Genomic DNA, 22,473 nt, shown 5'->3' with positions numbered 1-22,473 from the left:
CAAATTATAATCCAATACTTCTTTACGTGATGCAGTTTCATCATCCAATGGAGGTTCCGTTTAATATCATCTATCCAAGTATGCCAATTGTCCCCATTTAGGACCTTAATTTTTCACATCCTTTGTCTCCATAATGTATAAAATTATAATTTATAAGCATACACAAAGAAATAAAACAATAGAGTATAATAATGAAATTACCAGTAATTCATTTCTTAAAAAAAAATGTTGCAACGAGTATAAGCATATAATACAACCTTGCCAGCAGTCTAGTACCACAATTTTCTGCGGCCCCAGCCGAAAAAGTCGTATTGTAAATGAAAAATCTTAGAATTTTTCTCATACCTGAAAATTTCTTCATCCTGGTATTGTTTCAATCAGTTTTTAATTCAGCGATGTTCCAGTTGACACACTGATTAGTAAATCCAGTTTTTTTTCAAGTTCACTGATTGTCCTTGATGAAAACAAATCGGCTACAACCTTGAGCGGAAGAGGCTGATCAATGAAAACCGCGAATTTCAAGATGATTGTGAATATGCACTTTCGATGAAAAACTACGATTCTTTATCGGTAATCGGTAGAAATTCTTGGTAATCGGCAAAATGAAGCGCTCATTGATCCCATAAGCTCGATAAAGGACGAATACGCTAGTCCCGATGAAAACGGCGATCGGTGAAAATACGATGTTGGAGATACCAATGTCGAAGATATTACGGACGGCGAATACAAGTTTCCGCTTTAAAATTATAGTTCGTCGATCGTTGTCGCAAATGCAATGAGAAAAATGTGGGCATGTTTGCACAAAAGACTTTTTAACATTCCGATTCAAAAACGTAACTTAACGTTTAAAATTTCCGATCTGCACTCGTGCCTGGGCCCATAACCCTTGTTGGCAAAGTGTGGTTATGCGCGAGTACAGACGGAAAGAATACGAGAATAATGATCGGCAAAATAACGAATTTATTTAACGACAACATATTGATCTCCACTAGAAATCATTGAAAACTAAAGTCCATATTACGTCTAACATAACTGATGAAACAACGCAAACATAACACTAAGACAAGAACAACAAAAAGGATCCCAAACAGTTCATATATATATACACATTACAAACATGTGCGATCTCGTCATGATTTGCACAACGGATCGTGATCGATCCGGTTACGGTTGAGTTCATTTAATTTGCATGAATGAAAAATAAACCTAACAATCTGTTGCTTCCAAGGTTTGAATATTACTTGGTAAGATACTATCTGCTGGTACTGAATGCTGAAGGCTCCACGTGAAGGGACTGTATGCATGAGTACCACGTGTTTGTGCTCCACTAACTGTGCAATCTAGAGGGGGAAAGATTAAAGTGGTGTCGTAATGTTATATAAGCCACCGCGTGCTCAACTTTTGGAAGCGAGTGTATCTGGGCGAGACCTATACATACATACCAATTCTTCAAACTTAGAGACACTGTGAGCACCACATTACGAATTTCAATCAAGCCAGTGGCCAAATATCTATAGGACTGTATATAGATTTTTTTTGTTCAATTTACAAACTTAATGTATAAATTAAACGAGTATAAAGTAAATCAGTTACATGAAGCTTTTAAAGTAAAAACTTCCTTTCACAAGACATAAAAATTCTTCTACATGACAAACCGTCGAAAGTCAAAACAAATACATGACTCTCTCCAATTCCAGAGAATTTATGATATGTTCAAAAAATGATCTAGCTGTTTTATAGATGCCCAATGAGGCTGCTTCATTTTTTCATCTCCTGATTCTTACAGCCACTAAATACATGACTCTCTCATGGCATGGCTTATACATATTTTGATGTTGCACATAAAAATTTATATCACTGATTACAATAAACTTCAATTTTCCTAAATCTATAGAAATTCATCGATTTGTAAAAGGAAATCGTAAAAATATTGTAAATTATTAAATTTAATTAGAATAAAATTTTTCTCGTAAAAATTTGGAAAAATGTAGGATTCCAAGATCAAGCTGAACAAAGTGGAAGATAAACTTAATAAAATTTAACTACTTCTTGCCCAGCTATCAAGCGGTTAGCATGCTAAAGTTCAACTATATAGGTCTGAGTTTGGATCCCAGTTCAGACGTGTTTGAAACTAACTTCAAACATTTACCTGAAGAGATCACACAGATCTCTTGGAAAAACATAAAAAAAGTATCATATTAAAATATAAAAATAAATAATTTCATACAGGCAATGGAGATGACATAAGATTTAGACCAGAAAACTGAAGTACACTTTCAAATGCCAAAGCTAAACCACTGTGATGCTTGAGACCATCTGTAGCATGTTGTTGCACTGCTAAATACTCCTAGAAATAAATTAAAATCATAGGAAAGAAATAGAAATTTATTATTATAACCCATAATTTAAAAACATTTAAATTGTTTCTGAAACACTACAAAATCTGCATGATTTATGATATATATATATATATATACAGATTCCCTAAAAAAAGTTCCTTTTACTTGAAATAACTTGTAAACAAAGAGAGCTGCAGGCAAACAACTAGGATAACACAGTTAAGTAAATTGATTAATTCTGATCAGATATGACAAACAGCATCACAAAAAATAATAACTGGAAGGAAATATAAAAATTTTATACACCTCAGAATCAAATAATGTCGGGTAGCAAAATTTTCACCTTTCTCAATTTTAAAGAAATTCATCCCATAACATTTGAAGAAAAATTTCCAGAGACATGAATGATTGAAATTTTTGATGACTTTTGCTACTTTTAAGTGCTCCAATTCTTGAAAATATGGACATCATTGTGAAATTTAGCAAAATCATGAATTTGAATAACCAATCTCTGCGAATATTTCTTCAAACATTAGAGGAGGTAATGTCTTTGAATATAATTGGGGGAAAGGCACAAATTGTACAATAATTGAAATTTATTGATAAAGGCATATACAGTAGGGTGGGCCAAAAAAATAAAATTCAAATTTTTTAAGGGGCAGAGCGATAAAAAAGTGCTAAATGGTCTCAAAATAACACATGATTTTTTTACATTCCGATTAGTGTAACTACCTCCAGATTGATATCGATTTTTTGATTTTTTTTTCAAGGTAGGTTTCAGTTAGGGTTTCGACCAATTACGTTACTTTCTACAAACAGACAATTCGTCACGTATGGGTGGGGGAGAGTGCGCATGTGATGTCCATGTTTCTCAGTATAACTTGGGCTGAAATAAGGCGAGGTTGTGGTGAGCCATTTTAATCATGGATCGTACTCGTTCAAAGTGGAAATGTCCATTATTTTGTGATTCAAGTGACATTAAATGCAATATATTACCAACCTACAAAGATGTTAAGAGGTTCTATGAGTGGAACCGTCATAAGATAAAACGTGATAATGAAACTAATATAGAGCCCATGTATAAAGAACTAGAGAAAACTGTCGTGGCCAAAATTGAAGAAATACGGTCAAGAGCTTCCATTCCTTCTGCCCAACATAAACGAGTGAAAGCAAGTATCACTCGTTAAAAGCGTATCATTAGGGATACGTAAATTTCACAAAAAAATGTTGAAAAATCATAAATTTTACATTTATTCGTAAAAAAAAAAAATTCAGGTCCGAAATTTTGTATTTGTTTACAAAAAAATATATCATAGGCCCTCGGCTAAAATTAATTGCTTGAATCCTTGCTAGAAATGCTTACTCTCGATAATTTGAACCAGATCTTGTTTTCATGAGGCCCCACTGCACTTGAGGTTTCTGGGCCGTGACCGGTCAGACCCATGCATGAAGACAACACTGGTTGGATGCCATGTGTAAAGTTAATTCATTTTAACTCTTTTCTGCTGCTGTGTCTTCAGCAGAATACTATGTCATTCATCAATTTCAACATACAGTAGAGTCTCGTTTATCCGATGTCCCACCACAAAAAAATGATCAAGCACCAACTGTTGAGCTTTCAGAATTTCACATAACGATGGAATTAAGGCTCTAGAAACCGCAATTAAATATATTGAGCAACAAGAAGCTACAGGAATCGACATAATGATGCTGCAAAGATGCAAGATTTGGCAGCGAAGAAATGACACTCATCATGAAAGCAGACTATGATAAAAAAAAATTCTAAATCATCGCAAGACTGAACTTTTTAAGTACTGTAATTAATTTCCAAATATTCTGTAACTATAAGTTCATTTTCTCACTTAATTTTTTTTTTTCTGTAAACATGATTATTAGGTTAGTAACGTGCAAAATTGTAACACTTTTCTTGAGTGCAAAAAAAAGTTATCTTCGTCTTGGCCACAACAGAATTAAACTCTTTGAATTCTTTAATGAATGTGTCACCCACAAGATTCACTTTATACGGCCAGCATCGGTAGTGCAAAATGTTGTCACCAAGAAGTGTTTTTAATGATTTGAAGCACGTAGTCATGTAACGCGTGGAGTCTGATACTAGATCCTTTATTTTCGTATTCTTTTAAGGTGTCAATGGAAACACATGGAAGAATTAACGATAAAATTTAAATTATCGAGATTTCGCAGAAAAGTAGTAAAAATTCAAATTTTTTCATTTATTCGTGAAAATTGGGAAAAATTTCGCATTTATCACATTTATTTCGTGAATTTCGCATTTATCGCGGTTATTTCGTAAATACAAAATTTATGCATCCCTACGTATCATGTATGAAATAAAAAAATCTTTTAGAATCACACCCTAAAATACCGAAGAAGCAATTAGAAGAGTTTCGCCATAAATTATTGTTTGACATTTATTTCATGCTGCAAGTATAAGAACATCTAAGAGTTTATCTGCCCCAAATACGAAAAAAAAAAAAATACCGTCAGAGAGAAAAGCTTCCTAATAGACCAACAAACAACCAGTCCTACAAATAACTGCTTTATACTTAGATGGACACACGAAAGGATAAACTTTAATTATATCAGAAAAAAAAAAAAAGAAAAAAATGTAAAAAAAAATGTAAAAAAAAGACGAAAAAATGTATTGATAGAGCATTCTTGAAGAGCATATTCTATTGATAATGGAACCAGCATCTGGAAGTACCAGCTTCTGGCAGATCTGAATGCATAGAACAAGCAATCTTTGACTTCTTCTTGGAATCATAAATATTTATGGAGTCTTTAGTGGCAGTTGGGTGTGACGTGGAACTAATGTGAACGCTGGTAAATATGGAGGTGTCATACATCTGCTTGAAAAAAGGTTAGATAAGCCGTTGTGGTGGATTATCTGTTTACTTCATATGAACGAATTACCATTCCGACATTTGTTTCTACATATTGACGGCAGCACATCGGGACCCAAAACTTTTTCAGGGAGAATTGACAAAGATATAGAAATATGTTTAAAAAAAACTGGTGTTTCGTTTCAAGTAATTTCAACAGTTACCCAAGTTTTCTATTCAAGGTGTTAGCACAGACCAAACATATTTGTACAGAATAGTCTCAGTGGTTTCAAATGACCTAAGGATTTAGCAAACAAATCACCAAGCAAAATGTCAGTCTCGATGCTTAACTCGTTCTAATCGAATTCTATGTTTATACGTTTCGATGGAATCTCCTGAAAATTTAATAACTCTAGCAACGTATGTCATCAAGTTTTACCCTCCAACTTGGTTTGCTATCAAAACTCACCCTTCCTGTAAAGATGGAACACAGCACCTTTTCAAGCTCATCACTGCAACTACCCGCAGAACGGAAAGGCAAAATATATTCTGTAGTTCTCTCTCAAAGAAACACTTACTTTGCACATCCTGAAAATTCAGGGTGCTGACCAACAGTAAACCGCACATCCGTGAACTAACAGTCCACCTCATTCAGAAAAATAGACTCAGACTGTTTCCATTTCCTATAGTAAAATTTGATGCATCATCTTACATTGATCTCATTGATTGGCAGAAGTAGAAGACATCTGATCCACCAATATTGAAATCCATACCTGACGAAGACATCTAACTGTTTGTCGTTCAAAAATCAGAACTGCCTTTACTACGCTTGCCATGTCAAACACAAACTGCTGAAAATGTGGTCAAGACTGCTACAGAAACTTCAGCCACATTGTGCAAAAAATCTGAGAGAAAGCTTCATAAAAAATCAAACAGAGTCTTGAAACGCTGTGCCGAAATTCAATAGTAAGAACGATTTTTGCTCTAAAATCCATGGTCACTACCATGAACTCAAACACACACCTGTGTTTTTAAACTCAACAAAATTTAATTCTGTGAGAAGGGTGATTCAATAATGAGCGCAATAACACGCAGGGGAATTACATCAGACAACCTCCCACTGGAGAGTTGTGACATACACTCTTACACATTTTTCTCCTTAGAGAGGGAGAGAGACATAATAATAATAAGAAATACACAAGAAAAGAAAGGCGAAAGTTGACATCAACTCCATCTTGTGTTGGGAGCAAAAGATAAAAAGTTAGGCGTTTCCATCCCGCCCGGCGTTGTAATGCTAATTACAACCAGTATCAATTTAACACAGTACAAAAGAAATTAAAAAATGCTTGAAATCAAAACTTGTACACAATACATATTGAAAAAGTAATTATGAAGAATCATGAGCATATAACTATAACGGTAATAATACATTTGCAAGATAAATGCATCTTACTTGTGTAGGCATATCCTATCTTAGGCATCAAAATGAACTGAAACAATCTAAACACATAACTGCTGTAATCAAACATGCGTTGCAATTGATTCAAAATGCAACAAACATATGTAAAGTCAATTCAAATTAATATCCATTCTGAAAAGCTTAAAAAAAAACATCATTATCATATGCAATGAAATTATGCAGCTAAAATGCACAAATGAAAATACCAAGATGTATCCGATTAAATATGATAAACACAAACACTAGATGATAAATTACATGAAGACCAAGTCACTTCATTTCTCTTGAAGCAGGAGCAAACAAATTTTTGCTATGGATCGTTTGATTAGTCCATTTTTAGTTCGAACAGTCACAACGCGAACCTTGTGATCTGGACCTGGAATGATTTCTTCAATTCTTCCAAGTAACCAGTTACACGGCGGCACGTTATCTTCCTTGACAATCACCATGGCACCTGGTTGCACATTAGATTTTGAGAAATGCCACTTATTTCGTTGCTGGAGCGAACTTAGGTAGTCCATCTGCCAACGCTTCCAGATGGTCTGAACGAATCGTGTTGTGAGCTGCCATCGAGATAGTCGGTTATCACCAAGGTGGCACAGGTCAGGCTCAACAACGGTGTTAAGCGATCATCCAATCAAAAAGTGAGCTGGTGTTAGGACCTCAAAGTCATTGATGTCTGGCGATAGAGGTGTAAGTGGTCTGGAGTTCAAAATTCCTTCAATTTGGGTCATAACAGTTTGGAACTCTTCCAACGTGAGTTTGGAAGACCCAACAGTTCTTTTGAAATGGTGCTTGAAGGACTTGACACCAGTTTCCCACAAGCCTCCAAAATTTGGAGCTCTTGGAGGTAGGAAATTCCATGTGATTTCCTCGAAGGCGAAAAAATTAGCCACAGATTCATCAGGTTTCACAACCATCTGATGAAGACGTTTCAACTCTGTGTTGGCACCGACGAAATTAGTGCCATTGTCGCTGAATATTGATGAGCATTTTCCACGTCTAGCAAAAAACCTCTTTAGACATGCAATAAATGCGTCTGCTGTCAAATCTGACACGAATTCTAGGTGGATTGCTTTAGTCATGAAACACACGAATAAAGAAACATATATTTTATGCAATTGACCCCTTCTCTGACCCTTGAATTTTACGTAGAATGGGCCACAAAAATCTACTCCACAAACGTTGAATGGAAAAGTTCTGTTTACTCTTTCCTTAGGCAAGTTGCCCATTATTTGCTCAAGAGTGGTCGGTTGTGCACGGAAGCATGTTACACACTCATGAACTATTTTTCTTGCATGGTTTCTTGCACCAACAACCCAAAAAGTTTGGCGAACGAGATGCAGTAAGGTTTGAGAACCTACATGCAGGTGTTTACGGTGATAGTATTCGAAAATCAGTCTCGTTAGTCGGTGTTTGGCTGGTATAATTATCTGGTGTTTTTGATTGTACGAAAGGTCTGCTTCATTTATGCGACCACCAACACGAAGCAATCCTTCCTGATCGATGAAGGGATTAAGATTTTTCAATTTGCTTTTAGTGGAAACTTGAGCCCCTTGCTTCAAGTTCCTCAATTCCTCACCGAATTCTCTTTGAACTGTCTGAATTAATTTTATTCTTGCCACGTCAAGTTCTTGGGCAGTGAGTGGACCTGATTTTTTGTCTGTCTTAGATCTCGCATTAGAACAAAATCTAAGCACGTAACTAACTATTTTAATCATGGCTGTGTATCTGCTGGCTTTCGTTATTATGGGTGTTATAACATCATCAACACTTGCTACCAATGAATGTTCAACGGATTTCTTGAATTCACAAGCAAATGTCTCATCCTCAGCTGTGAACGTAGGTGGATCTAAATCAAAACTAAGTTCTGATCTCAAATAATCAGGACCGCTCCACCACAATTCATTGTGAATTAATTTGTCAGGAGACAAGCCACGTGACACCAGATCTGCTGGATTGTCTTCGGATCTAACGTGGTACCACTTATACCCACTAGTTATTTCCTGAATAACTGCCACTCTATTGGCTACAAAAGTTTTCAACAAATGAGGTGAGGTGTTTATCCATGTCAGAACAATTTTTGAATCTGACCACAAAATAATTTTCTTAAGGTCTAACCTTAGAGATTCTACGACTTTACTGATCAACTTGGATAGCAACACTGCTGCACACAATTTTAAGAGAGGTATAGTAGTCACCTTGAGTGGAGCCACTCTTGACTTACTACACAAAAGCTTAACGCTGTACACATTTTCAGAAAGACACCGCACGTAAACTGCTGCGCCATAAGCCTCAGAAGAAGCATCGGCGAATCCATGTATTTCAATTGATCGACCTTCACCAGATAAGCAATAACGATCAATGCATACATCATTAACAACATGCAGGGCAGTAATAAACTTGCACCATTTGGTTGCTTCCTTTTTTGGAAGCGTATTATTCCAGTCCAATTTCAACAGCCACAAACGCTGCATGAATATTTTGGCCTTAACTATGATAGGCCCTAGCAAACCCAAAGGGTCAAACAGTCTCGCTATATCTGAGAGAACGGTGCGTTTGGTGTAATCGGAAGATAGGTTTGAGCTTACCTTGAACGTGAAATAGTCCTTTTGGGGATTCCAAGCCAAGCCCAATGTTTTCACAGTGACATTGTCTTTGTCATCAAAACTGTATCCAATCTCGCCATGGTTGACTGCGTTTAGCAGTGTCGAATTGGAACACCACTTGTGAAGTGTCATTCCACAAGTTTGGAGCATCTGTATCAATTGACGCTGAAGCTCTAGAGCGTCATGTAGCTCATGTGCACCAGACAAGATGTCATCCACATAAAAGTCCAAGAGTGCAATCTTGGACGCATAAAGAAACCGAGATTGTTCATCTAGCGCAAGCTGTTTCAGCACACGTGTAGCTAAATACGGAGCACAAGCTGTACCGTAGGTGACAGTCAATAATCTAAACACCTTAACAGGATCGTTCAGATTTTCTTTCCACACGATTCTCTGCAAATCACAATGGCCGGATTCAACCAGAATTTGCCGATACATTTTTACAATGTCGGCGGTGAAAGCATATCTATGTTGACGAAATATCATAATTGAGAATAAATCCTGTTGAATAGTTCCACCATTCATGAGCAAATGGTTAAGAGACACCCCTGAAGAAGAGACGGCGGATGCATCAAAGACAACGCGAAGTTTTGTACTCACACTATCAGGTCGGCAAACGCCATGATGTGGCATATAGTAGGTGTTGTGATCAACTGCAACAGAGGTGAGTTCTTCCATGTGTCCCAAATCCTCATACTCCTTCATGAAGGACACGTAAAGCTTTTTCATACCTTCATCCTTGTCTAGTCGTTTGCATGGTGCGTTCAATCTTCTACTAGCCATGGCCAAAGAATCTCCCAATTGTGTTTGATCTGATTTAAGAGGTAGTTGCACTATATCTACATGCCTCATTTCTGGAATGAGCCTCACAAAAATGCTTTTCACAAAGAAATGCCTCAGTACTTTCAATAAGCTTGTTTTCGTTTACGGATTCTAAGTCCCAGAATCTTTTCAAGGTGTTATCTAAATGTTCTAATTCATTCGATAAGTGACAATATCGCACATTACTTTCGGTTTGGTTTTGAACAGCACCGCAAACTATCCAACCAAAAACAGTTTCTTGCAACGATAATTTAGATGTGGTAATCCGATGTGCGCATAAAATCTCAAAGAATATTTCGGCACCCAATAAAATGTCGATTTTATTCGGAACATTAAAGTTGGGATCTGCTAGCCGTATATTCTCTGGAGGGGAAACTTCAGATTTGTTGATGTATCTGGAAGGACTGAAACCCATTACTTTCGGAACTATTAGCAACTCCAATGAGCGCCTAAACTTGTCATCTGAAGATGAAATTACCACATGAAGTTTATGGTTTATGTTTACTGGTAAGCCGCTCAGCCCAGACACAGCGACGAAAGTTTTATTTCTTTTCAGCCCAAGTCTCTTTGCGCATTCGGTAGTGACAAAGCTTGACTGCAATGCACTATCCAACAGCGCTCTACATGGTTGTAAACAACCTCGTGAATCCCTCACGTATACCACTGCTGTAACCAGAAGAACGTAGTTATTCGTCTTTTGTTGAGGAGTGCTGTTTATGAGGGTCGATGTGTGACTGACTTCCCCCATCTCATCGGATTGTTTATCAGCAAGCGGGAGTATGTTTGATGCTTGCGGAAGCGACTTTCCTTCTTTTTTTGTTTTGTCTTCTACCGAGTCATTTCTTTTAACTCGATGAAGGAGGGTGTGATATTTGTAACCACAGATGTTACAGCCCTTGGACATACATTCAATTACTGTATGGGAGTCATTTAAGCAATTGAAACAAAGGTGTTTCTTTTTCACTATATTTTGCCTCTCCTTTATGCTTAGCTTATGAAATTCCAAACAATTATAGATGGAGTGTTCTATTTTGCATACAGGACATGATTTCCCGAAGTTAGAGGATTTTACAGCAAAGGTCCTAGATTTATTTATAGGTGAATTGCGAGGCTCACGGACGGGAATAGTTCGCGTGACACCTTCCAAAAACTGACATCTGCTTTCCAAAAATGAAATCAAACTGTCCCAACTAGGAATTTCTGTAGATTCTAGGGTCATTTCAAATTGTTTTCTTGTTTCTCTGTCCAATTTTCTGAGAATTAAATTGAATAATATTACTTCACTCAGAGCATGTGTCTTAAGATTTGCAATGTTTAATGCTCTCAGGTGCTTTAGAACGTTGTCTAGCAAGGCTCTCAAATCTTTAGCCGACTCTTGGGTGATTTTAGGGATTGAAATTAATGCATTGATATGCGTATCAACAATCAAACGTTTGTTTTCAAACCGTTTCTCTAGTGCAGAGAATAATGAATCAAAGGTGTCTTCAATGCTTTGAACTTGTCTAGCTTCACCTTTCAAGGCAGCTTGTAAATAATACAGTTTTTGTACATCGGAAAGGTTAATATTTTCGGTGATCAGAGAATTGAATTGATTTTTGAACAAGGTCCACTCTTCATATTTACCACTAAATTGTGGCAGGGGAATTTCTGGCAGTTTTATGTTTTGCTTAGAAGTATTAGTTTCGATTTTACTGGGAACGAAACTCAACAAATTCAAACGAATTTCAATGTCCTCTAATTTTTCTTCAATTTCACAGAGCTCTACATTTAGAACGTCAAACTCATCATCTTTTAAAACTTCAAAATATTTCAATTTCAAATCTTCAAAATTGTTTTTTGTCGTGTTTAATGTTTCCTTTCTGCATTTAATTACTGCCTCACTAGCACTTTCATTATCTGACAAGAATTTATCAAGTCTGGTGATTTGGGTCTTGATGTTGCCCTTACATCGACTCAACACAGTTAAATTCGCCATTGTGCGAATCGAAATATGAATTTGGTGAAATTCTACTTACAGTTTCTTGTGTAGAAAAGTTGAGTATCCAAAGTTGAGCTGATTCACTAATCAACTATCAATCTATAGGTTCACTGATGCTCGATTCACTAATCAAATATCAATCTATAGGTTCACTGGTGCTCCTGTGATGACGGACCAAAATCCATGGTCACTACCATGAACTCAAACACACACCTGTGTTTTTAAACTCAACAAAATTTAATTCTGTGAGAAGGGTGATTCAATAATGCGTGCAATAACACGCAGGGGAATTACATCAGACAACCTCCCACTGGAGAGTTGTGACATACACTCTTACACATTTTTCTCCTTAGAGAGGGAGAGAGACATAATAATAATAAGAAATACACAAGAAAAGAAAAGCGAAAGTTGACATCAACTCCATCTTGTGTTGGGAGCAAAAGATAAAAAGTTAGGCGTTTCCACAATAGTAAGAACGATTTTTGCTCTATTTGAAATATGATAATATAAATGCCCTTTTTGTAAATTTTTTCTTGTAATAAATAAATGTTACTCGTGCGATTTGCATTTGTTTTTTATAGACACATTAATTTTTTTTTTTTTTTAAATCTTACTGTGACAACTCATCAAAAAAAGTTTTTTTTTCAGAATATGTATTCTTTAAAGTCAATCTGGAGGCAGAAGATAACCCATTCTTAAAAAAATTTATATGTGAGCTAAAGACATCATTTGGCACCGTTTTCGTGCTGTGCCAGGTAGAAATTTGAAAAAAAATTTTTTTACATAGAATGGTGACCCACCCTAATATACAGTCTAAGTTTGATATAATGACCCCTCCTTTGTCCCGTCAAAAACAAGTGTTACATTGGGAGGGTCCTTATATCGAAAGTAAAATATATATGATAGTTCTTTTATCAAAACATTTGGGACTCATCCTACCAGTCGTTGTAATGGAATGGTTGCTATAACGGAGGGGGGGGGGGGGTCGTTACAATGAGCTTAGACTATTACAGAAATTTTATAATTATACTTCCTTTCAATTATTATTGTACAAGTTATTGTTTGTTATATCTGATGGGTGTAGTTACTTACAGTTATCCAAAAGTTGCATACCTGTAGATCTCTTCATTTGTAATTTACCCTGTTTATCATCAAAGTACCAAGTTGAATAATCATTAACCTTACCACTAAATGGGAGCGTGTTACATTTGGTGCCCATTTGACTGCCTCCTGTAGAATACCATGACTTCGCGCTGCGAAATCCCTCACAATGCTCTAAAATAAAGAAAAGAAAATGGTTAACACAAAAAGGTCATTTAAAAAACAAAAAAGATGATATTCTTTCAGTCCAGTTATCTATATGGATATCATATTATGCCGCAGAAATGGTCTGGCAATAAAGGAAAAAAGTTCCTTATATACATTTGCCAAAAAAAAAAAAAAAATTAATTGAAAGTTTACCTCTCTAGTATCATAGGCATCGGTCAAGGATAGAATATATGAGGTTCTTGGAACTGTCAAATCTGGATTTTCTAAATTTGGATCCTTCGAAGATACACACACAAATTAAAATAAGTTTTCTCTTTCTGAAGAAAATTTCCAAATCCAAAGAATACTTTTTAAGTATTCAATTAACATATTTACCAATTGTAGGGACATTGCTAAAATTTGAAGTATATCTAAAATGGTCCACAAAACTTTTCCATTCCATAAAAGATGGGGAAACCTACATAAATGTGAAAAAATATGTGAGATTAAAATTAAAGTTTCATCTATATATATAAAATTGATTTACTGTGTGTGTGTGTTCTCTATACAAATCTACAATTTTAGATTTATCGTCACCAAATTTTGCATATATACCAAATTGGACCTGAATTGAATGATAGACTACTTTAAAAGTTTGTCAGAGCAGGGCAAATGCCCCAAATGGGCAAAAAACTGTCGGGCGACAATGGTTTCTGGGCCTCAACAATCACTTTCAGAATGTTTATTTTAGTTACCGTGGTTCCCTAGCAATGCGTTTCAGAATTGTATATACCTTTACAATGGTTTGCCACTTCTTTAACGCTGCCAGTGTATGTATAATAGTATATGCCTTTATAATAGTTTGCCACATTTTCAACCCTCCCAGTAATGAGGCTTTTTGAATAGACGTCGTAATCATCATCAACATCACTTTGAGGGTCAGGCAAAGGATGACCCCCATAAAAATCAGTGTTAGAATTTCAGATTTTACTGCAGAAGTGCAGAAATTTAGTGTGGTTCTCCGCCACATCAATAATTTTAAAAACTGAATTGAATTCTCGATTTTTGAAATATTCAGTTTGCTTAGAGATATATACGAAACCCAGAAAATTAAATATGAAGTAATTAGCCGGACCTACTTTTGAGTTGGATATCCATGCAATAACATTGATTTCAACTTTTTATTATATCTTCTCAAGCATGAAAATGAAAGTCTCTGCATTGTCTTTTAATATTCAACTGCAAAAATTCATATAGTTTAGGATGTTTTCAAATTAATTATGGGCCTGTAAAGTACATCACAGAAATTCCACAGCTTTAATTAAGTATTTTTTGAAGCAGAAAAAGGAAAATGGATAACTTGAGAGTTCAGAGGGGGGGGGGGGAAATCGAAATACCTAACGCCCCTTAAAAAGAAAAAATACAGGGTGCTTTAAAAAGAATCATCCAATTTCAAATGTGTATACTATGAAAAATATTGAACATAGACACTTAAGATTAATTTTATATTACACAGCTAATCATAAACTTTTTTACAAACCAAATAAAGGTGTTCAATATGTTCACCTTGGGATGCATGGCATATGTTTATACGGTAGTCAAATTTGTCCCTAACTTTTGCGATCATGTTTGCATTCACTACTTCCCCGTCGGCTGTTATGTGTATCGTCAATTCGGCTAATGTAGCTGGAAGGGAGTCACATAAATGTAGTCTTTTATAAACCCCCACAAGAAGAAATCACACACTGTGAGGTCCGGTGATCTTTGAGGCCAGTGATGTTTAACTGAATCATCAGGTCCCTGCAATATGACAGCCTTTGGATCATGTTTTTATTATTAATGCTCAATATTAAGAGATATATCTTCCCTTTAGACCCCCAGGAATCGCTGAGCTACCGGAAACCACAGAAGGTCTCGATAGCATTCCAGTATGGGCAAGTTCGTCTGCTTAGTCTTTTGGCTGGAGGATGTCGTCTAACCGCAGGTCGGACAGCTGATGTCCCATCAAAATTAATCTCTCATTGATAATTTTTCTTAACCATTAACAATACAGGCTCCTCCCGGGAGAGATACCACCTAGTCTCATTGGGGTTCTTCTGTGTGTTTGAAATATGTTTTTATAAGTTTAATATAATACGTATAAATACTTTTTGCTGGAGGATAGCTGCGGACATTCAAGGGTAAAGAGTTCCCATCATTCATTTTCTGATGATCCTTGTTGGTCATGGTTGATGAATCTGGCCAGTTCACCTGGCATGTTTCCAATTGATGTTTTTCCATTATGATAATATTTCTGTGAAAATGTATGCAAATTATATCTAAATGTGCATGAAAATTGTATGATGTAATATTTTACTTGTTGAGATGAAGTGTTTCTGTGGTCGAAGTGGACCGAGATTATTTTATTTGTGATGAGCATAAGTACGGATCGTGTTTATTGAATGATTGCATCTGTTTCTCGAACTTATTTTTGCAATGTTGTAGCACAGTGGTGCTTTGGTGTTTTACAGATCAGTAGATATGTAATGAAATTTCATCTAGCCTTTTTGGCTTGGAATTATATACTGTAATGTTCAACTAAATTCTCATCTGGTCCTTGGCTTGAAAATTTATTCTGAAATGTCTTACTAAATTTGTGTTGTGTCTCGGCAGGTCCAGATTTTTTATGATGAGTTAATACCAATTCTCTAATGTGAGCTGTGACTTGGTTTTCCCAAAGTGTGACGTGATGATGGAAAGTCTCAACATCTAATATCCTCGATGCTGATCAAGTTTGTATCGTCTACCATGTTGTTCGGATTGGTCGACTCTGGCGATCCTCAACATCCATGTCTCATTGGATCCTGACTCTAATCCTCCTCCAAATTGCGTCCAATGGCAATCTTCAAACAAACATTCAATGATCAACGCATCATCGATGGCCTTGTGTCACTTGCCCAACCGGTTTCATCGATTGGATTTCTACAGGCTCAGATGCTGTGCTAATTCCATATAGTTTGCCTTGGTGTGTGGTAATACAATGTCGAGTGAGCTATGCCCACATCGAGAATACTACGATACGTAGATGACTCTATTCGCACAGACGTCGTAAATTGGTTTTCGTCGGTTCAATCACTTCAAAGACACACACACCCATCGGCAAACATTTGGATATTGGAAATAGCATGGACAGTGGAACTCTTCTAGTCATATGCCGAAATTACGGACCCATTATCAGGTAAGCGCAATAGTAATATGTGAATATGTTCTGTGATATATTAATCTTTTAATATACAAGGTTGTATACTAAAAATTTCGTTAACAAGGTGTTTTTTACTAAACTTTTGTAATTGTGTTTTTTGAGAATTTGTCTTAGTTTGAAATATGACTTCCCGTGAGTTCCTTTACTGTCAAATGACTTGAAGGATAAAAATGGAATCTGGGAGTGCTTTGAATGGTTGCATCCCATACAGCCAATCCATCGTTTAGGAATGTGATTGTTCAAAAATTCTCAAACGTCCAAGCTCCAGTGTGGTGGTGTGCCGTTCTACTGGAAAATTAAGTCCTCTAAATTGGTTTCTAACTGTGGGAAAAGTTAATCTTGACAAACACTGAAGTGGCGGTCGAAGGAAGAGCATTAGAACTACCTGTTGGCGACTGCATGAAACTCGAAATTCCCCTCTTTTTACCTATGCATTATTCGATCAAAACGGATTAAAAGCTGAATAGTTACGATTCTTTTAAATTGGATGATTATTTTTGAAACACCCTGTACATTCATTTCTACGTTTCTTTAAATCTAGATTTGTTTCTTTCATTAGTCGCGCAGGATGGCACCATATTGGTTAACTTAGACATAGTTTGTATGTCCCTCAAAGAAAGAGGGAGATATCATGGGATCTATAAAGCCTCATTGAAGAAAACCCGGGCAGACCTGGGTATTATTGCTAGTTTAGTATAAAAAGGAAAACAAGTTTTTGTTTCTCTTCAACAAACATGAAATGATTTCTAGCAAGACAACACAAACCTGTCCACAAGTCTAGAAAGGTACCTATCACCAACTTTTCGAATTTGCTTTTGAGGATGGTTGAATTTCACAAGAAGGTAAGTTGCATGCTCTTCTAATTCATCATCACGTTCTCTGTTACGAGCCTGAAAAAAAGACATACAAAACTGATATATTGAGAAAAAACCAAGAAAGAAATTTATTTTATACAAATACAAAGGCCACAACAGATAAAATGCCGATCAAGGTAGCTGAAAAAAGATGCCCATAAAAAATATTGCTATATGTTGAATACATATATCTAAACTATATCAAAAATACAGCAACCCAATAAGAGCAATAAAAAAATCAACAATTATGATAAAATATAAATATACTGCCCATAAAAAAAATTATGGTTATCACATCTAATTTCATTTTGGAGCCTTATTTTGGAAGGGAATAACTAGTATTTTGGGGGGGGGGAAGAGAGATACATGGACGAAACTGAAAATACATTTAAAATTAAACATGTTATTTTATATTGTTACGATCTACAGATGATAAATGGCGCGATTTTTTGATGGCTCTCAGAAATAACAAAATCGGTTGATACTGGTTTCGGTTTGGCGGAAATACCTACAATTGGCGGAGAACTGGTGGGAACATTCTAGAAGGTCCTGCCCCCTCCAGACAGTGGTTTAACACTTCTGTATGATGGCGCCGCCAACTTGGAAACTTAAAAGTAGAATTTTGTAGAATGTTCCTTTTCTCGAAGTTTCGGCAGTCCTATAAATATAGGGAGAATGAGAATAAGGGATGGCAGATGTGAGGCTCGAATAGAGAGAGACTGGATGAAAAGTCAATTGTGATTTAACTTTGCGAGAAAGTTGTTAGCTCCCTGATTAGGTTGTAAATACGTGTAAATTGCTGTTCTGTAAATAAATCTGTGTTTGTCCGCCGAACCGCTTCTTGTTTTGCAATCTCGAAGTCTTGTGAAAAATTATCCAGAACACAATATATATCAGATATTTTCTCAGAAAGAAAATAGTCAAAATGGGCAGGCGCGCGCACACACACACACACACATTCCATTTCTTTTTTTAAACTTGAATAGCACTTAATTTATCCTTTGTTAACCTAAAATTGAAATAAAAATTGCCCTTATCATTCTCTTTCATATTCCTATAGCAAATTGTTACTAAAAAATAATGAACTTGCTTGCAATCATACCTTTGAAGAAACAACATCTAAATATGTCAAGAATACTTTATCAGCTACAGCACAAATGCACTGCCACATTCCAGCTTTATCTTTCTGAATTGTAGGATCTTCTAGGTACTGTAGCATGCAGTGAAACGGAGTCTTATCTTGAATATGACGTACCCTGAACATCATTAAAAAACGAAAGTTATTCAATCCCAAAGGGAATGTTTTATTGCATAATACTATTTATATATACATTGACAGACTGGTAACAACCTGCTTCACATCTCCAAGATGAGATTTTGAAGTGTTTTCCCAGGAGATAGGTGCATCCTGAAGTCCAACAAACCTTTATTAAATTCCGAAGAGGTACAAAAGAAAAAAAGAACGAGCTCATATTTATTTTACATATACAGGGGGATTATATATATACAGTAGACTCTGTAACTCGACACCCCAAAAGTATCAACAAACATGTCGACTTAAGCGGATGTCGAGTTAGTAGGGTTTCACTCTAAATTTTTGTCCGATCGTTTTTGCGTACACAATTATATACATTCTAACAATATATATTAAATAAAATGCTAATTCTCATTAATTTTAATTCAGGGTTGTTTCAAAATAGAATGAAAACGTATAAAATGCGTACAACCAGCCGCTGTGGTGGTCAAGTGGTTATAGTGACGGATTCACGATGCGAGGATCCGGGTTCGAACCCCACAGTGGTGGTCAGCTGAAGTTGACTTTCTGTGGTTCCCAACTTCAAGGCGCAAATGCGAGCCGATCTCCCCGTTAAAAAGTCTCGCCACAGAGAGCAACAGTCCTACAACGATAAATCATTCAATCATAACACTTCACTCATAGTTAGAAAAACTGGTGGCAGATGGCAGCACTACAGAGGTAGCCAACTTTTTTCCAAGCCATGACAAAATCAAGATTATTTTCTATGCATGTGCCACTCTACGACTTGTAACAAGCAAACCATACATCTTGTTTTTACGGGACGTGAGTACCTCATTTACGTTCCTACAAATTATTGTTTGGTTGTCCTTTTATTTCCGTAAAAATGTTAAGTTTGTCATTCTTTTGAGTTCTAAATTGTTTTCAATTTTGTCATAAGTTTGATTACCACAATGCACTAGTAGTACGTATATCGGTAGAAAAGATCATCTTACCTACACCGTGTTGGGCATAAACACCTGAACCTGAGAATTCCGAGTGCTTGGGACCCTGCATGACCCCTCCCCGCAAGAATTCATGGATATGCAATGCAATTGTATTATAATTAATATATTATAATTTTATTAGACAATGCATGTCCCTCATGCAAACGATCCTGAATCTAGTATACATGAGACGTCCAGAAACTATGATAAAAGATGAAAAACAGAACTGAAACTCTTAAATGAAAAGTCATTGAAAGTCAAAATAGAAAGCCATTAAATAGAAAGTCTATCAAACTAAATATAGGTTTGGCAGCCCTACAAGACCATCATTCATAAGAAAAGGTTAATTGAAAATTAAAAGGTTAACTGTTAAAAGTTGAGAATTTCATTGATTGAAAAATGAAATACAATTTCTTTAATTTTTGAAAAAGCGTTCACTTGCTACCTGATATCATGGCACTTGTGGCACACATGCCATGGGTTGGTCACCCCTGTGCTAGATCTGACAAAAACATAACATGTCAAAGAATTTATGTCCCCAAATAAAGTAGAAAAGTACTAAAGGAGAAAGTGCTAGTTATTGCTTGAACTAACACAGTGTACTTGATTTTAGTTATCATTTTTTTAATATCCTTCATATATGAGGACGTCTTTCATATGCATGCATTCTGCTTATGTTTGAGATAACCAGACCATACTCTGTGGTTTCATGTTTATTAGCAAGAATTTTCCATTAAGGCTTACGAGGGTATCCCAATGACATTGCATCATTTGATCGTCTTTGTTCCTAATACCACACGAGATGATGGTACAAAAGTCTGAATCAATTAAATGAAATGCTAGCATTTTTTTTTCGAATGGAGAAGTCACAACTGAAAACTATAAATTTTGGTAAATAAGACTTTTAATGAATCTGAATTTTGACGAATAATTCATTCGTCTCCACTCGGGAAACATGAGCAAAGATAGGGTGTAATGAAAAGCTATAATTCAAGTCACTCATAACTTTAACATTACTAAGCTATCGAAATGAAAAAGTTTGTCTGAATAAAGAGGAACAACGAAAATTTAGAATGGTACTATTTAAGTACTTAATGGACTAAACAAACGAAGGTCAAAGTAGGTCCATTTTTGTCCCAGATAGCATCTCAGTTATTAATGCATAACTTTGAAAGTATAAAATGCACAAACTAATGTGATTTCAATTTATACATTTCAAAAGTTTTTTTTATATTTGTTCATGTGACCAACACACAACAAATAGAACTTAAAAAATATATCTGGACCATAATACTTGTTACGGTAGTATTTTTAAGCTATGAATTTTAAACAAAATAAAAGCAAAAGTTATTGAGTAAGGTTGTTATTCAAGTAAATTATAATGAAAAGTTTTTAAAATTCAAAAAGATTTCTGATGTGTATGAATGAAAATGAATTAAAAAACATTCAAATATGGTGGTAGATCAACGAATGTCTCCCAGCATGACCCGACCCACACGGGTAAAGGGCTTATATCCTGGAAGGAACATAGCCTGGATCTTGTCTGGTCTGACAGATCAACAAAAAAAAACTTCTAAAATACTAGAGTCTTAGACAATAAAACTCACTCACCTCAGTGTTTCAAGGCGATAAACTGAGAGTAAATATGTACACTGGGCAAAATTCAATTTGTTGATTACAGGAGTCACATCCGGTTGATGTTCTAACAATGTCAGGATTTGATTTCTAAGTTCCTGGATTTCTGCCTAAAGTTCAAAAATATATTTCAATTACACAAACATTATTACAGTTATAAAAATGTCAAAAAAACTCCTTCATAACTAAACAAAAATGTGTCGGATAGAGCAATGAAGGCTATATCATCATGAAAGAAAAGTTCTAGGTTCAGATGCAGTAGTCAAATGGAATTTGAATTGTAAGGCCAAACACATAGTGAGGCAAGCACAAGGTATGGGAGGGCATAAGGGAGACTAGCGAAGAAAACAATTCTATTGTTTTGTTCTAAACCCCACATACTCCAGAGGAAGAGAAAGAGGCACTCAACTAGGTATGGGATTCAAACCACTGTGCTTATTTTTATCTCAAGGTGATGATTGGCCAGTTCCTACCCATTTTTCTCTCCCTCTTCTGCAGAGGCATCATCATCATCATCATACCCTTACATTTCAGAACCCCTCCGGCCATTTTCTCTATCCTCTTTCTGTTTTACTATGTGCACACATTTTTTCCTCCACCTCTATGCATTGTTTTCTTCCTGTGTGTGTGTGGTTGCAATTCTCGTACAGCTTATCTCTTCACTCCCCTGTAACTGCAGCATAAGACTTTTTTCCCATAGCTGCAGCAGCCACCATCAGTGGATAGTTATAAATCAACAAATATAGAGAGTAGTCTTTTTTTTAAATCAGAATGTCTTGACCCTCTTTGACCTTATGCAACATGAAATGCCATGTCCTGTTTCAGTTTAGGGCCTCAGCCTCTTTCTTTCTTGTTAAAATTTATTAGATTTCTACAAGAGAACATCTTCAGTGATGGTAACTGCAAAGTCATTATGATCTCTTTGATGGGCCAGAGAGAACTGAAACCATGGTTAGGGGTGTGCTAGTATTTACAGGGAGAGTGGATTTACGTTGCATCAAGATGCTGACCAATCATAGCAATTGCAATTCCAGCTCAATGATAGCCTGATGTAATCAAAATTTGATTTGGATACAAATACTAGTGCAGCCTCAGCCTCGAAATTAGTTCTCTGAAGACCACAAAGGAAAGCAAAATAATTTTGTAGTAGGCGCCTCTGAAGATTTCCCCAGCAGACACTTATTAACATCAGAATTATTCTGACAAA

General features: G+C 35.9%; 1 protein-coding gene across 1 annotated transcript in view; it reads right to left on the bottom strand.

Moving 5' to 3' along the window:
* The window catches only part of Pi4KIIIalpha (phosphatidylinositol 4-kinase III alpha), a 184,750-nt gene that overhangs the window by 91,608 nt on the left and 70,669 nt on the right, over positions 1 to 22,473 (bottom strand). Inside the window, exons 19-25 of the mRNA XM_089237000.1 lie at positions 21,243 to 21,376; positions 18,493 to 18,646; positions 17,302 to 17,426; positions 13,692 to 13,773; positions 13,509 to 13,592; positions 13,233 to 13,322; positions 2,228 to 2,347 (exon numbers count right to left, since the gene is read on the bottom strand). Coding sequence (XP_089093126.1) covers positions 2,228 to 2,347; positions 13,233 to 13,322; positions 13,509 to 13,592; positions 13,692 to 13,773; positions 17,302 to 17,426; positions 18,493 to 18,646; positions 21,243 to 21,376 — 789 coding nt within the window. The remainder of the gene's footprint in view (positions 1 to 2,227; positions 2,348 to 13,232; positions 13,323 to 13,508; positions 13,593 to 13,691; positions 13,774 to 17,301; positions 17,427 to 18,492; positions 18,647 to 21,242; positions 21,377 to 22,473) is intronic.

This window comes from Pholcus phalangioides, unplaced genomic scaffold (genome assembly GCF_987345545.1).
Source record: "Pholcus phalangioides strain wild (caught in Gottingen) unplaced genomic scaffold, Ppha-v1.0 ptg000009l_1, whole genome shotgun sequence".
In the NCBI taxonomy this organism is placed as follows: Eukaryota; Metazoa; Arthropoda; class Arachnida; order Araneae; family Pholcidae; genus Pholcus; species Pholcus phalangioides.
The sequence above is the reverse complement of the archived record's forward strand: the minus strand, read 5'-3'. Positions and strand labels throughout refer to the sequence as shown.